Here is a 13428-nt window from a genome sequence, read left to right as displayed (position 1 = left end):
AATCAATTTGGGAATTTGTTTTCTTGGTTTATTTGGGTTTTACAATCTTATCCACCATTTGAGTGCATTTACATGGACAAATCATGGATTTTCGCTTCCTCAATCAATTTGAGTGCATCCTCCACTTTTAGTTGTGCTGCTGGTGTATTCAATTGGTGGAACAACTATTGATGTATTTCTGGGGGTTAAAGGTGATTGCTCTTAGTGTATTATTAGCTAATTAGAATGAGTTTGGCCTGTTTTTGTTGTCTTAATAAATACGGAGTAGATGATTAGGGGAAGAAGAAGAGTGATGCTTTAATGGTGAATAAAGGAAAGGGTTTTCAAATATTGATTGAAGGGAAGAGGAAGGTCCTAATTAACAGTGTGTTAGCATAACAACTTTTTTTTTGGGATTTCTATTGCTTGAAATTGTTGAAGAAAATGAAGACAACACCCCTTCTTTATTGTCAGGGAAATCTAGTAAAAATACTTCCTCCATTCAACTCCACTCTACCACTTTCTTTTTTCACGTTTGCCAACGCGTGTTTTACGCGTTAAATATCTTTAGCTATGTATTTGCAAAAAATATAAAAGTTAGATATTTTTAATATACTCGTAAAGACGAATCAAACAAGATCCCACATGAATATATTTCCATTTACGTATCGAGAGAAAATCGAAATTGAACACACAATTGTGAATAGTGTACAAAAGTGAAATAGGTAGAGTGGAGTTGAATGGAGGAAGTAATAGAGAAGATAAATGATGGGGAATTAACAAAAATATGAGAGAAGAAGGAAGAACCACAAAGATGAAAAAAGGAGAGATGAACGATGAAAAAAAGAAGTATTAAGATAAGAAATGACAAAAGGCAGACAATAAAAAATGAGAATGCCTTCATAGTTAATGGATGATATGTCAGAAGGAATAACCACTATGGTATCTGTGCTTAAAAGTTGTTGGTTTTCACGATGATATGTCATATACGACATTCATAGTTAATGGATGGATATACTCGTATAAGAGAATAGAGATACAAAAGGCAGACAATAATTTTTGCAGTTGAAACTCTCAAGTAGAATAAAAAATGAGAATGCCTTCTTTCGCTCATTTTCGTTTAAATGTTTCAGTTTAAATAGTTATATTTTATCATAAAAAAATAATCACATAAAAGTATAAGATTGTCTAAAGGCTTCAGGTAGAATAGTCCGTCTAAAATAAAAAAGAGTAAAAAAATCAAAGTGACACCGGAATAACATCACAATAATAGCAGAATAACAGTAAAATAACAGCACAATAACACGTGGTAAAAAAAAAGAAAAAAAAATCAAAGTCGTAAAAAAAAATCAAAGTGACACTGGAATAACATCACAATAACAGCAGAATAACAGTAGAATAACAGCACAATAATACGTGACAAAAAAAAGAAAAAAAAATCAAAATCGTAAAAAAATTCACAGTAACAGCAGAATAACATCACACTAACAGCGGAATAACAATAATAGCACAATAACATATGGTAAAAAAAAAAGAAAAAAAATCAAAGTCGTAAAAAAAAATCAAAAACAATGAGAATAACATCACAATAACAAATGGAATAACAATAACAAAGACAATAACATGTGGTAAAAAAAAGAGAGAAAAAAATCAAAGTCGTAAAAAAAATCCAGGTAAAAAAAAGCACAATAATAGCATAATAACACGAGGTAAAAAAAAATAAGAGTAAAAAAAAATTTCAAGTAAAAAAAAATCCGGTACAAAAAGAAAAAGAAAAAAAGGTAACATAATGAGTAAATTAAAGAAAAACATAAGAGAAAACAAAAATCAAAGTGGTAAAAAAAAGCATAATAACACGAGGTAAAAAAAAAGAGAAAAAAAAATTAAAGTAAAAAAAAAAGTAACATTAGAAAAAAGAGAAAATAAGTAAATGACAATGGTTTTATATGACATGTAAGATTTGATCTTGGCCACTCATCTCTAATATAATCTAATGGCTGAGATTCCCCCAACTCACAACTCACCATAAGAACCAAAATCACCAAATCCAATCTCTATATATATATATATATATATATTATTGTCTCGTTATTTATTCTTTTCAAATCTCGTCTTGTTATACTTTTTTTTTCTAAGATTTCGGGTTTTTAAATCTCGTTTTTATTTTCTGAGATACTTTTATTTTTATCTTAGATCTACCAAAATAGATTTCATATAATTTGTTGATTTTAATCTTAAGTTACGCCGTTATGGACAAAAGTTACACCGTCATGGACTAAAGTTACAGTGGAACTAAAATTATATGCTTGTCTTAAAATTTCATAAATTCCAATGTATTTATAAGAAAGGACTAAAATTACACTATTATGAACTAAAGTTACATTGTCATTGGACTAAAGTTATACTCAAAAAAATAGAGTTACATAAACTCAATATCAAGTATAAAATGGACTACACAACTGAAGTTATAGTATTAATGACTAAAGTTACACACTTAAAAATATATAAATTACATGAATTCCAATGAATTTATCAAAAAAGACTAAAATTACACTCGATATATAAAATGGACTATACGACTGAAGTTTTAGTATTATTGACTAAAGTTACACCCTTCAAACATTAAAGTTATATGAATTCAATTAATATATCCGATGACTAAATTGATTTTGAATATATAAATGTAAATTTATATAATTTTAAATCAATTTGATATAACTTTAGCATTTGGCGAGTGTAACTTTAGTCTAAATATATGTAACTTTAGTATTTTATATGTGAAACTTTAGTCCAAATTTGAGGAACTTTAGTCCTTTTTGATAAACTAATTGAAATTTATGTAAATTTAGTCCCACTGTAACTTTAGTCATTTTTTGTATAACTTTAGGCCTAAATTGTGTAATTTTAGTCTAAAATCGAGTAACTTTAGTCCAAATTTAAATTTCAAACCAACACAATATAAATTCAAATGAATATATCAAATGACTAAAGTGATTTTGAATATATAAATCTAAATGTAACTCCAATATAGAAGATATGTAACTTCAATAAGGAGAAATGTAACTTTACCCCCAACTAACATACAACATACTAACATCATCACCACACACCACTATTTATTAAAAAAAAAAAAACTAAAGAATGTAATTTTTTGAAAAAAAAAAAAAAGATCTAAAACTTAAAAAAAATAACATTAAATTTTATGTAACTTTAATGTTTAAAAGGTATAACTTTAGTCGTGAATAGTGCAATTTTTATTAAAAAAACAAGATCTATAATTTTAACACAAAATAATATGTCAAAAATCAAAAAGCCAAAATAAAAACCAACAATACTAAATTTAAAATAAACTCAAAAAGTAGATCTTCAAAAATAAAATAACCAAAAAGAAATTAGAAGATTTGAAAATATTAAATAAAATCACCACCAAAACAAACAACAAACCACCAACAACAACGAACGAATGTGAAAACTAGATAAAAACCAACAATAAAATAAAATAAAAAAACCGAAATAAAAAAAATCTGAAATTATAAATAACTAATTTTGTGGAAAATCCTAAAACGTTATATAAAACGTTTTTAACAAATCGTTGAAATAAAACCAACAATAAAATAAAACATATCTGAAAAATTGAAAATGAAATCTGGTGAACGCAGCAGCATGGAGAAGGAGAAGGTAGGGACGTTTAATTGAAAAAATTGAAAAAAATTGAACCGCAACAATCAACAACAACAAGAACCACTTGAATTTTTCAGATCTGAAAAATAAAAAGAGAAAGGAGAAGGTAGGGACGCGACAACAAGAGGAAGGGGATAAGAGGACGGAGAAGGAGGAGGTGGTAGTTGTCGGTTGCTGGTTGTTTCAGTGGCAGATGTCGGCGTGTTGTTGTTATTGTTGTCGGGGGGTGGTGGGTGGTGGATTTGTTTTTGGTTTTTGATAGAAGAGGTGGCGGTAATAGTGGATGGTGGTGGCAGGATAGGCGAAGACGGCGAACGACGGGAGGAGAGGTGGTTGGTCGTGATGTGTCGACGGCGGCCGGAGGAAGGTGGGGCTGCGGTGATGGATTTGGTGTGGTTGGTTGGGGTCGTGGTGGGTGGGTGTTTGTGTCCGGTGGGTTGTGGGTGGTGGTGGTGGGAAAATGAAATGTGAGATTTTGGTTTTAATTTATTTTGATTTTGATTTGTGATTTAATTGTATTTTTGAGGAATCAGGGGAATGAAATGTGGGAGAGATGTCGGAGAGTAATGAGAGGGGTGAAAAATAGAGAGATATGATGAGGGTGTGATAATGAGAGGAGAAGTTGATTAGGGGAAAATGATTGAGTTGAGGAGGTAATTAGGGGAGAGTGATTTGTAGCCCTCCATTTAGATCAAATTTCAACCCTCCATCTATTTCATCCAAAGGCCTATAAGAGGACTTAGAGACTCAATAGATGTAAGGGACTCATTTGAACCTTACTCTATATATATATATATATATATATATATATATATATATATATATATATATATATATATATATATATATAATGTGGGTTAAACAAATAAAATCAGGCTAGGCTCAGAGGATTAATTCAAAGGGTAATAAATCAAGTCTTCTGGCCAAGTGGAGTTCAAATCATATCAACAGAAACATGCCTCATAACGCTAGATTATCAAATGCACATGGGAACGGGGGAATATGACACACTCAAGTAAAGCGCATCCCAGAGGGAAAACTACTCACAATCCTAATAATGAGACCGGATACAAGTGTGCCGGTCTTGGGAGGCTCTAAATCCTCTCAATTTAAGTAGTAATAATGCCAAGTACATGATGTGGTCAAGGATCTTGCGCCCCGTGAGGTGTCACGTTGTCAAGACTCATCTAGTAACATTTTCGAGTTATCTTAGAAAGATAACTAAGGCCTAAGAAAACATGAAATTAGCAAGCATACGAGGGCTAGCAAAATAGATTGGGACATATATAATGTTGAAGCATAAACCAAATTCACTGGAACAAAGGAGGTCAATGTTTTGGAATTTTTTGATTTTTTTTTAAAAGATATAAAAGAAATGCAATGCAAAGAAATAACATTTAACTAGATAACTACAATGTATATACAATGAAATGTACCCTCCCCCAAGCTTATATGATGCTTTGTCCGCAAAGCTCAAATGACTAAACATGGACACAAAAACAGGAGGGGAGAGGGAAAACACATCATGTGTCAGTCAGGTCTGGACGCATCACCCTCTCCAGAGGAGGGTCTAGGCTGGTCAGAGATGCGGCAACCACGTGTCTCCCTAAGTGAAGCCTTGAGAGCAGGTCGAGGGTCTACAAAAGCAGGGTCACGTTTAAGTTGCAAGTCAAGAATAGCATGCATCATACCCATAATCATATACTGGTTATCAACCAATTCGTCGAACCTAGAAGACAAGGAAGAAGACAAAACCTGAGTATGGCCCGGTTCTTGATCAATGGAAATATTCTCTTGTTGGGGGTTCAAATCCTCTTCCCGAGTAGCAGTAGCAGTCCCACCATCAACTATTTGAGTGGATAAAAGGTAGTTTTCTTCCACTTGAACTGTAGTATGTGTGGGTTTGGGCAAAGGAAAAAGAATTCTAGCTGGATACCCCACCAGCCAGTCAAAGTCAAACTCAGTATCATCACCGTCGCGACTAGATAACATGAACATGGAGGAGAGGACATTGGAATTAAGCATACGATGACCATAGGCTTCATCGGAGGCATCAGAGCAATTAACCCCTAAGGAGCAGGCTATCAAAGTGACTAATCCACTAATATGAATTATTCCAGAGGTCTGGTCAGAGGCGGTCAGCAAGTGCGTGGCAAGCCAGGCGCCCGCATTAAGGGTGACAGAAGAGTGACCAATAACAATAACCCATAGGACGAAAAGATCAGGTTTAGACACTGTACCGACTTGTTGCTTTCCAAAGAACACACAAGTGAGAAAGCGGTGGATAAGTCGAACGCAAGGGTTTATAATATGAGAGGCTTTTAAATGTTGAGCGCGATAAGCATAACCTCCAGTAATGGCCTTCCAAAAGGCCTGTTCATCAAAGGATGGATGGGGTTTATCGCTAGGGGTTTTGTCGCCTCCCTCGGGGAGACCGCAAGCCTTGGCCAACGGAGAATAAGTGAGTTCATACTCATCGCCTCGAAGGCGGAAAGTGACTTTTCCATTGGTTTCATTCACAGAGTATGTAGCAAGAAATTCAAGGGTGGGTTTCTTGAAGGTCTGTGGTTTAGCGCGGTAAAAATCACCCCACCCCACTCTATCAAAAATCATGTCAAGGTCGGGTTTCAGCTTTAAACTTTCAAGTAGAGAATCGTCAAAGAATCGAGTGGATCTAATTTCAAGCTCAGCAAGACGATTATAGGCAGCAGTGAGTTTAGTCGCATTCGTGCGGGGTCGGAAAGGTGGCCAAGGACTGGTTGCAGGGGTAGAAGTTTTCTTAGAAGGCTGTTTTTTCGAGGTCGATGATGACGGGCGTTTGCCCTTGGAACAAGCACGACTCGACATGTCAATAAACCCAAGTAAACAATGCAAGCGATTCACAGACCAATCCCGAACTTCAGCATGAAACCACAGACGGAACCAAATTTTTAACCCAATTCCCCCAAGCTTAGTATCGACAATAATCAAATTAAGGAACTTCAGTCCCTTGAACAACTAAATTGTCCAAAACATCCTACTGTTAAACAAAATTAGCAATAGGTAAAGAAGTTATACCGATAAAATCAACGTGGACTGATGATCGATCGCCGTACGTGCAAAGTTTAGTAATTTAAATCACCAATTGTACACCAGCTTGTGTACGTATCTCACGTGGCATATGAATGTCAAGAATTTCATTGCTGAGTGATAGAAATCACAATTGCCTTTGACCCACTAACAGTACAAAGCAAATATTCTGAAATTTTTGCCGCTTCGTCTTCCCTGTGGTAGAAATTTCAATTTCTTCTTTTATTAAGGAGATTAAATCCCTAAATAATAGAAAACAACCTGCAAGGATGAAATAATCGTGTTAATTCTGAGTAATTAAACATAATTCGAGCCTTAATTGTAGAAATTCCCAATTAGCAGGATTAGTTTGTGCTAACCCTAATAAACTGAACAAGGGGAATAAAGAGAGGGTACACGAGATGGTGGCAACGTGAACAGGGAAACAACGGCGTGCGCGAGGGCCGGTGACGGCGTAAGCACGGCGGCGGCGGTGGTAGGGCAACGTGAGAGTGAGGGAGATGGGTTTGGGTATTACTTAAAAGTGTGAGGGGAGTTGTGATTTTGTGTTGGGACTTAAAATAAGATAAAACCCCTCAACTTATATTTCTTATAGCAGTAATGCCCGCTCGGGGGCCTCAAATTCGCCCGCCCGGGCACTTGGACTCGGCTATTCCACACAAAGTACTGCTCTAATAAACACCCGCCCAGGCTCTGCACATTCCCGTCCAAATTACTGACACACTTAAAACTATCTTTCTACTTTTACTCCTATAAAATAAATTAACACACAAGCAAATTTAAATAAAATAAACTGAGATTAAATGAATTAAAAAAATTAGTACAACATCGGGTACTAACCCAAAAAATGCTCGTTTAACGTCATGAGCTCGACGCCTTTAGAATTATGCTTCGGAAGATGGAGTGGAGAGGTATTGAACTACCTCTACTCCAATTGGAGAGCCAACCACATAGTGCTTCAAACATTGTCCGTTCACCTTAAAAGTACGCCATTCACTTTCCACTTCTACAGATCACTGGGGAAAACGCGAATAACCTTAAAAGGGCCGGACCATCGAGAACGGAGCTTTCCTGGAAAAATTTTAAATCGAGAATTAAAAAGAAGAACTAAATCTCCTTCATTATATTCTCGTCTCATGATTCGCTTATCATGCCATCTTTTTATCTTTTCTTTGTAAATACGGGAGCTCTCATAGGCATCAAGTCGGAATTCATCCAACTCAATCAAATCAAGCAAACGCTTCTCCCATGCACTCTTGAGATCATAGTTGAGATTCTTTACCGCCCAGAATGCACGGTGCTCGAGCTCAATCGGGAGATGACACGCCTTTCCATAAACTAACCTGAACGGCGAGGTCCCTATAGGTGTTTTAAAGGCCGTACGATATGCCCACAATGCATCATCAAGCTTAATTGCCAAATCTTTGCGCGAACGAGCAACAGCCTTCTCTAAAATGGTTATAATCTCTCTATTTGAAATTTTGACCTGGCCACTGGTTTGAGGATGGTAGCCAAGTCCTTGTCGATGTTGCACTCCATATTTCTTAAGAAGAGCTTCAAACTTTTTCTCAATAAAGTGACTCCCCCCGTCACTTATAAGAACTCGTGGCACACCAAATCTAGGGAATATGACTCTTTTCAAGAAATTAGAGAAAACCCTAGCATCATTAGTTCGGGTAGCGATTGCTTCCACCCATTTTGACACATAGTCCACAACGACTATGATATAAGTGTTTCCATAAGAGGACGGGAAAGGTCCTTGGAAGTCAATCGCCCATACATCGAATAGTTCAACTTCAAGTATAAAGTTAAGGGGCATTTCATTCCGCCTTGAGATGTTTCCCGTTCTTTGACATCTATCACACCCTTTTACATAAGCAACAACGTCTTTGAAAAGGGTAGGCCAATAGAATCCGCATTGTAATACTTTTGCAGCGGTTTTGGTGGACCCAGCATGTCCACCACATGGAAGACCATGGCAATGATTAATAATAGAGGGCACCTCATCTTGCGTGACACAACGCCGGATGATACCATCACTACATGATTTGTATAAACAACGATCATCCCAAAAGAAGTACCTGATATCATGGAAGAATTTCTTGCGTTGATGAAAGTCATACCCATGTGGGGTGATTCCCAAAACCAAGTAATTAACGATATTAGCAAACCAAGGGGCCTCAATAGCAGCAATGGCGCACAACTGATCATCAGGGAATGAATCATCTATAGGAATACCATCAGAAGAACTCTCAAGAATCATACGAGAAAGGTGATCAGCAACCAAGTTTTCAGTACCTTTCTTATCTTTTATTTCCAAGTCGAATTCTTGAAGAAGAAGAATCCAACGTATCAATCGAGGTTTAGCATCCTTTTTGCTCAAGAGATATTTGAGCGCAGCGTGATATGTATGGACAATCACCTTAGACCCCACCAAATACGATCTGAACTTATCAATTGCAAATACCACCGCCAACAACTCTTTTTCGGTGGTAGTGTAATGAATTTGAGCTGCATTCAATGTCTTGCTCGCATAATAAATGGCATGAAGCTTGCCATCCGTCTTTTGTCCTAGAACCGCTCCAACCGCGTGATCACTAGCATCACACATAAGATCAAAAGGTAAGCTCCAATCTGGCGGTTGTATGATGGGAGCAGTTGTTAAAGCTTTCTTCAACCTGTCAAATGCCTCAAGAAAAGAATTAATAAACACAAAAGGAGTATCTTTGGCTAAAAGCTCGGTTAAGGGTCGAGCAATGCTAGAGAAATCCTTTATAAAGCGGCGATAAAACCCCGCATGGCCAAGGAAACTCCTCACACCTTTCACATTTAAAGGGGGTGGTAGATTCTCGATCACCTCAATTTTTGCTATGTCAACCTCAATCCCCCGATGAGATACTACATGACCAAGCACAATTCCCTCTTGTACCATTAAATGACACTTCTCCCAATTAAGCACTAGATGAGCTTCTCGGCACCGATTGAGCACTTTTTCAAGATTTTGTAAACACGAGTCAAAGGTAGTGCCAACCACCGAGAAGTCATCCATAAACACCTTCATAATATTCTCCACAAAGTCAGAAAATATCACTGTTATGCAACGTTAAAAAGTGGCAGGAGCATTACATAATCCAAATGGCATCCGCCGGTAGGCAAAGGTGCCATAAGGACATGTAAATGTCGTTTTCTCTTGATCACTTGGATGGATAGGAATTTGGAAAAAGCCGGAGTACCCATCCAAGTAACAAAAGTAGGAGTGTTTAGCTAGACGCTCAAGCATTTGGTCTATAAAAGGGAGCGGGAAATGGTCCTTCCGAGTAGCACTATTCAAACGGCGATAATCAATACACATTCGCCACCCGGTGACCGTTCTAGTAGAGATTACCTCATCTTTGTCATTTTTAACGACTGTCATCCCACCTTTTTTTGGAACTACGTGAACCAGACTTACCCACTTACTATCGGAGATAAGGTAGATGATGCTCGCGTCAAGTAGCTTTAACACCTCCTTTTGAACGACCTCTTTCATATTAGGATTGAGGCGTCGTTGTTGCTCAATGGAGGAGGCATTTTCAGTCTCAAGCAATATGCAGTGGGTACAAAAAGATGGGCTAATCCCCTTAAGATCATCAGTTGTGTACCCAATGACACTTTTATACTTACGGAGAACCGTTAGCAATTTAGAGAGTTGAGTGTCATCAAGTGCACTATTGACAATCACAGGGTAAGTAGAGTCATTCTCAAGGAATAAATGCTTCAGGGTAGGGGGAAGTGGTTTTAACTCTACCTTAGGAGGCGTAGAACTCTCCTTATCCTTACCAGACACCAGCAAAGCCTCAAGTGGAGGGTTAGTAGAGTGAGATGGGGAGTAATCAAGTATCCAAGCATATGCTAAAAGCTCTACATCATCAGAATCAGAATTGGTGAGATAGTCTTGTAATGAATCAGATGAAGTAGGTTGAATAGAAGTCTCGGACAAGTACTCTTCTAAGACATCAACTCGATAGCAACTATCACCCAGAGAAGGACCGCTCATGGTCTTACTACGCTCAAATTCCACTTTGTCTTCACCAACTTGCAAGGAGAGCTTACCACTCTTCACATCAGTCATAGCCCCAACAGTGGCTAAACATGGACGCCCCAAGATAATGGATACTTGGGTGTCCTCGGGAATGTCCATAACAAAGAAATCACATGGAATTACAAGTTTCCCAACAGCTAAGGGAACATCTTCAACGACCCCAAGTGTAAATTCGACTGACCGATCAGCCAATTGCAGTGAAACTCTAGTCAGCTTCAAGTCCATCATTTCCAGCTTCTTAAAAATCGAGAAAGGCATAAGGCTAACACTAGCCCCCAAATCACATAAAGCACGCTTAATGTAAATACCTCCAATAGAACATGGAATGGAAAAGCTCTCAGGATCTTCAAGTTTCTTAGGCATCCCATTAAGGAGTATTGCACTACACTCCCTTGATAGATTCACAGTTGTACTTGTCCCGAGCTTTTTCTTACTTGATAGTAGATCCTTAAGAAACTTCCCATATGATGGAATCTCAGAAATAGCATCCAAAAAGGGAATTTTGATGTGCATACCCTTTAGAATCTCTAGAAACTTACCGTACTTTTGCTCTAATTTTGCCTTGGCTAACCTTTGAGGAAAAGGTACCGGTGGCACATATACTCTAGGTGGAGTCAGTGAAGATTCTTTCTCATTAGCTTGCTTCTCTTCAACAACAGTCTCCTCCATCACCTTACTCTCATCCTCGATTTCAATCACTTCATCATTGATTGCACTATTACCCTTAGGCATAGTAGTATCTTCAAGTACCTTCCCATTCTTTAGAGTCAAAGCATTCATTTGTCCCTTTGGATTAGCTTCAGTATTTCCAGGGAACTGACCTTGAGACTTCACTAATTGACTAACTTGTTGGGCAATTTGAGCAAGTTGAGTTTCTATCATTTTCTGTGAGGATTTGAGTTGAGAAATGGATGTAGAAAACTCTTCATTTTTCTGATTTTGGTCACGCATATATTGAGATTGTTGAGATAAAACTTGCTCTAACATCAACTCCACATTTGATTTTTGAGGAGTTTGAGGTTGTTGAAACTGTTGTTGCTGCTGGAATGGAGGATGGGGTTGCATGGGTGGTTGTTGAAAAGACAGCCTTGGTTGGAAACCAGGCGGTTGCTGAAAAGGCTGCTTAACTTGGTGTTGGGTATTCTGGATGTTATTGGTGTTTCCATATGAGAGCTTAGGATTGTGAGCCCATCCCGGATTGTAAGTATTAGAATAAGGGTCCCATTGTTGCTTCCCATTTAGAGCATTAACTTGCTCCATCATTGAAACATTCACACAATCAGAAGAATCATGTCCATTAACCCCACAAAGTTGACACATAGGAGATGAAGAACTAGAACCAGTACTCAATTTGAGTTAGCTACTTGCTTAGATAGATCATCAAGTGTCACTTGCATCACATTAACAGAGTCATTAGTAGCCTTGCTCCCTCGAACACTACGGTCATTACCCCAATGAAAAGTGCTTATTGCTAGATCCTCTATAAGCTCCTTGCCCTTGTCCCAAGAAATTGAGTCTAATCTCCCCCCGCGGCTGCATTAAGATTCATCTGCAACTCGGGTCTTAGATAATTGTAGAAAGTAAAAATCAATGTACATGATGGGATCCCGTGATGAGGACATTGCCGTTGAAGTTCCTTGTACCTCTCCCAAGCTTCATACAATGTCTCATCAGCGCGTTGGACAAATCCAGTAATATCGTTCCTGAACTTAGCTGTTTTGCCTAGTGGAAAGTACTTTTGCATAAAAGCAGTAGAGAGCTTATCCCAAGAATTGAAAGAGTCAGGATCCCAATTGTTCAACCATTCTCGTGCGCTCCCTCGAAGGGAGTAAGGGAATAACCTCAACCGAATGGCGTCATTAGAGACTCCATTAATCTTGATGTCAGCTTTATCAAGAAATCTATTTAGGTGCTCGTTGGGGTTTTCGGCTGGTGATCCACTGAACTGATCAGTTTGAACAAACTGGATCAAAGAAGTCGTCAACTCAAAATTATTTGCATCGATCTTTGCCTTTGTTATACTGGAGTTGAAGTTCGGTTTAGGATCACTTTCATCTCGCATAGAAGTCATGATGATAGGAATATCAGTTTCGTCTGGGTAGTAGTATCTGGTTCAGGCTCCTTTCTTTTCCTTCTTCTTTCAGCGTTTCGTCTTCTAGCAGTAGCTTCAATCTCAGGATCAAATATCAAATCACCTGCGGAATGTTGCCTGTGCATATAAGACTAACAAGAAAAATGAAAAAATAATTAGTAACAAAAGAGGCGTACTTGCGTACGCTAAAGCAAACGTAGTCTAAACAAATCTAAAATTAACTAATATCAAACCGTTACTTCCCCGGCAACGACGCCAAAAACTTGTTCAATTAAAAATACCGCAAGCGTACGGGTCAATTGTAAATGCTTACGAGTCGATCTCAGGGAAGTAAAATTTGAGTACTAATCGATTCTAGACTATACTTTAGCTACGTAAATAAGAATTGAGATGATGAATCTATAATCTATAATTAAATCTAAAATATGGGTTTGTAATCAAGGTTTAAGGGAAATAGAGCTCGTACTTTCATTAGCAATCAACAAGCACCTAAGAGAATTACTTAATCACCCAATCGTTATTCAAA

General features: G+C 37.5%; 1 protein-coding gene and 1 non-coding gene across 4 annotated transcripts; one reads left to right on the top strand and one right to left on the bottom strand.

Annotated features, from left to right (window-relative positions):
- Window positions 1–5041: 5041 nt before the first annotated feature.
- Window positions 5042–7271, bottom strand: LOC141634316 (uncharacterized). Of its 3 annotated transcripts, XM_074446543.1 has the most exons (3): window positions 7089–7271; window positions 5416–6990; window positions 5042–5297 (listed from the first exon to the last, which is right to left on the bottom strand). In XM_074446543.1, the coding sequence occupies exons 2-3, from the start codon at window positions 6505–6507 to the stop codon at window positions 5184–5186; spliced, it is 1206 nt and encodes a 401-aa protein (XP_074302644.1). In that variant the 5' UTR covers window positions 6508–6990; window positions 7089–7271; the 3' UTR covers window positions 5042–5183. The 3 variants fall into 3 exon arrangements, with proteins under 3 accessions (XP_074302644.1, XP_074302642.1, XP_074302643.1); XM_074446541.1 differs by having other exon boundaries at window positions 5042–6990; XM_074446542.1 differs by having other exon boundaries at window positions 5042–6990; window positions 7126–7271.
- Window positions 7272–12414: 5143 nt separating this feature from the next.
- Window positions 12415–12521, top strand: LOC141634728 (small nucleolar RNA R71). Its single transcript, XR_012539453.1, has one exon. It is a non-coding gene; the product is annotated as a small nucleolar RNA R71 (small nucleolar RNA).
- The last annotated feature ends 907 nt before the right edge of the window (window positions 12522–13428 follow it).

Source organism: Silene latifolia, chromosome Y (assembly GCF_048544455.1).
Source record: "Silene latifolia isolate original U9 population chromosome Y, ASM4854445v1, whole genome shotgun sequence".
NCBI classification, from domain to species: Eukaryota; Viridiplantae; Streptophyta; class Magnoliopsida; order Caryophyllales; family Caryophyllaceae; genus Silene; species Silene latifolia.
The sequence above is the reverse complement of the archived record's forward strand: the minus strand, read 5'-3'. Positions and strand labels throughout refer to the sequence as shown.

What these genes read in the sequence shown, in the direction of transcription:
- LOC141634316 (XM_074446541.1), bottom strand. Translation starts at nt 6,507, where the DNA reads ATGTCGAGTCGTGCTTGTTCCAAGGGCAAACGCCCGTCATCATCGACC.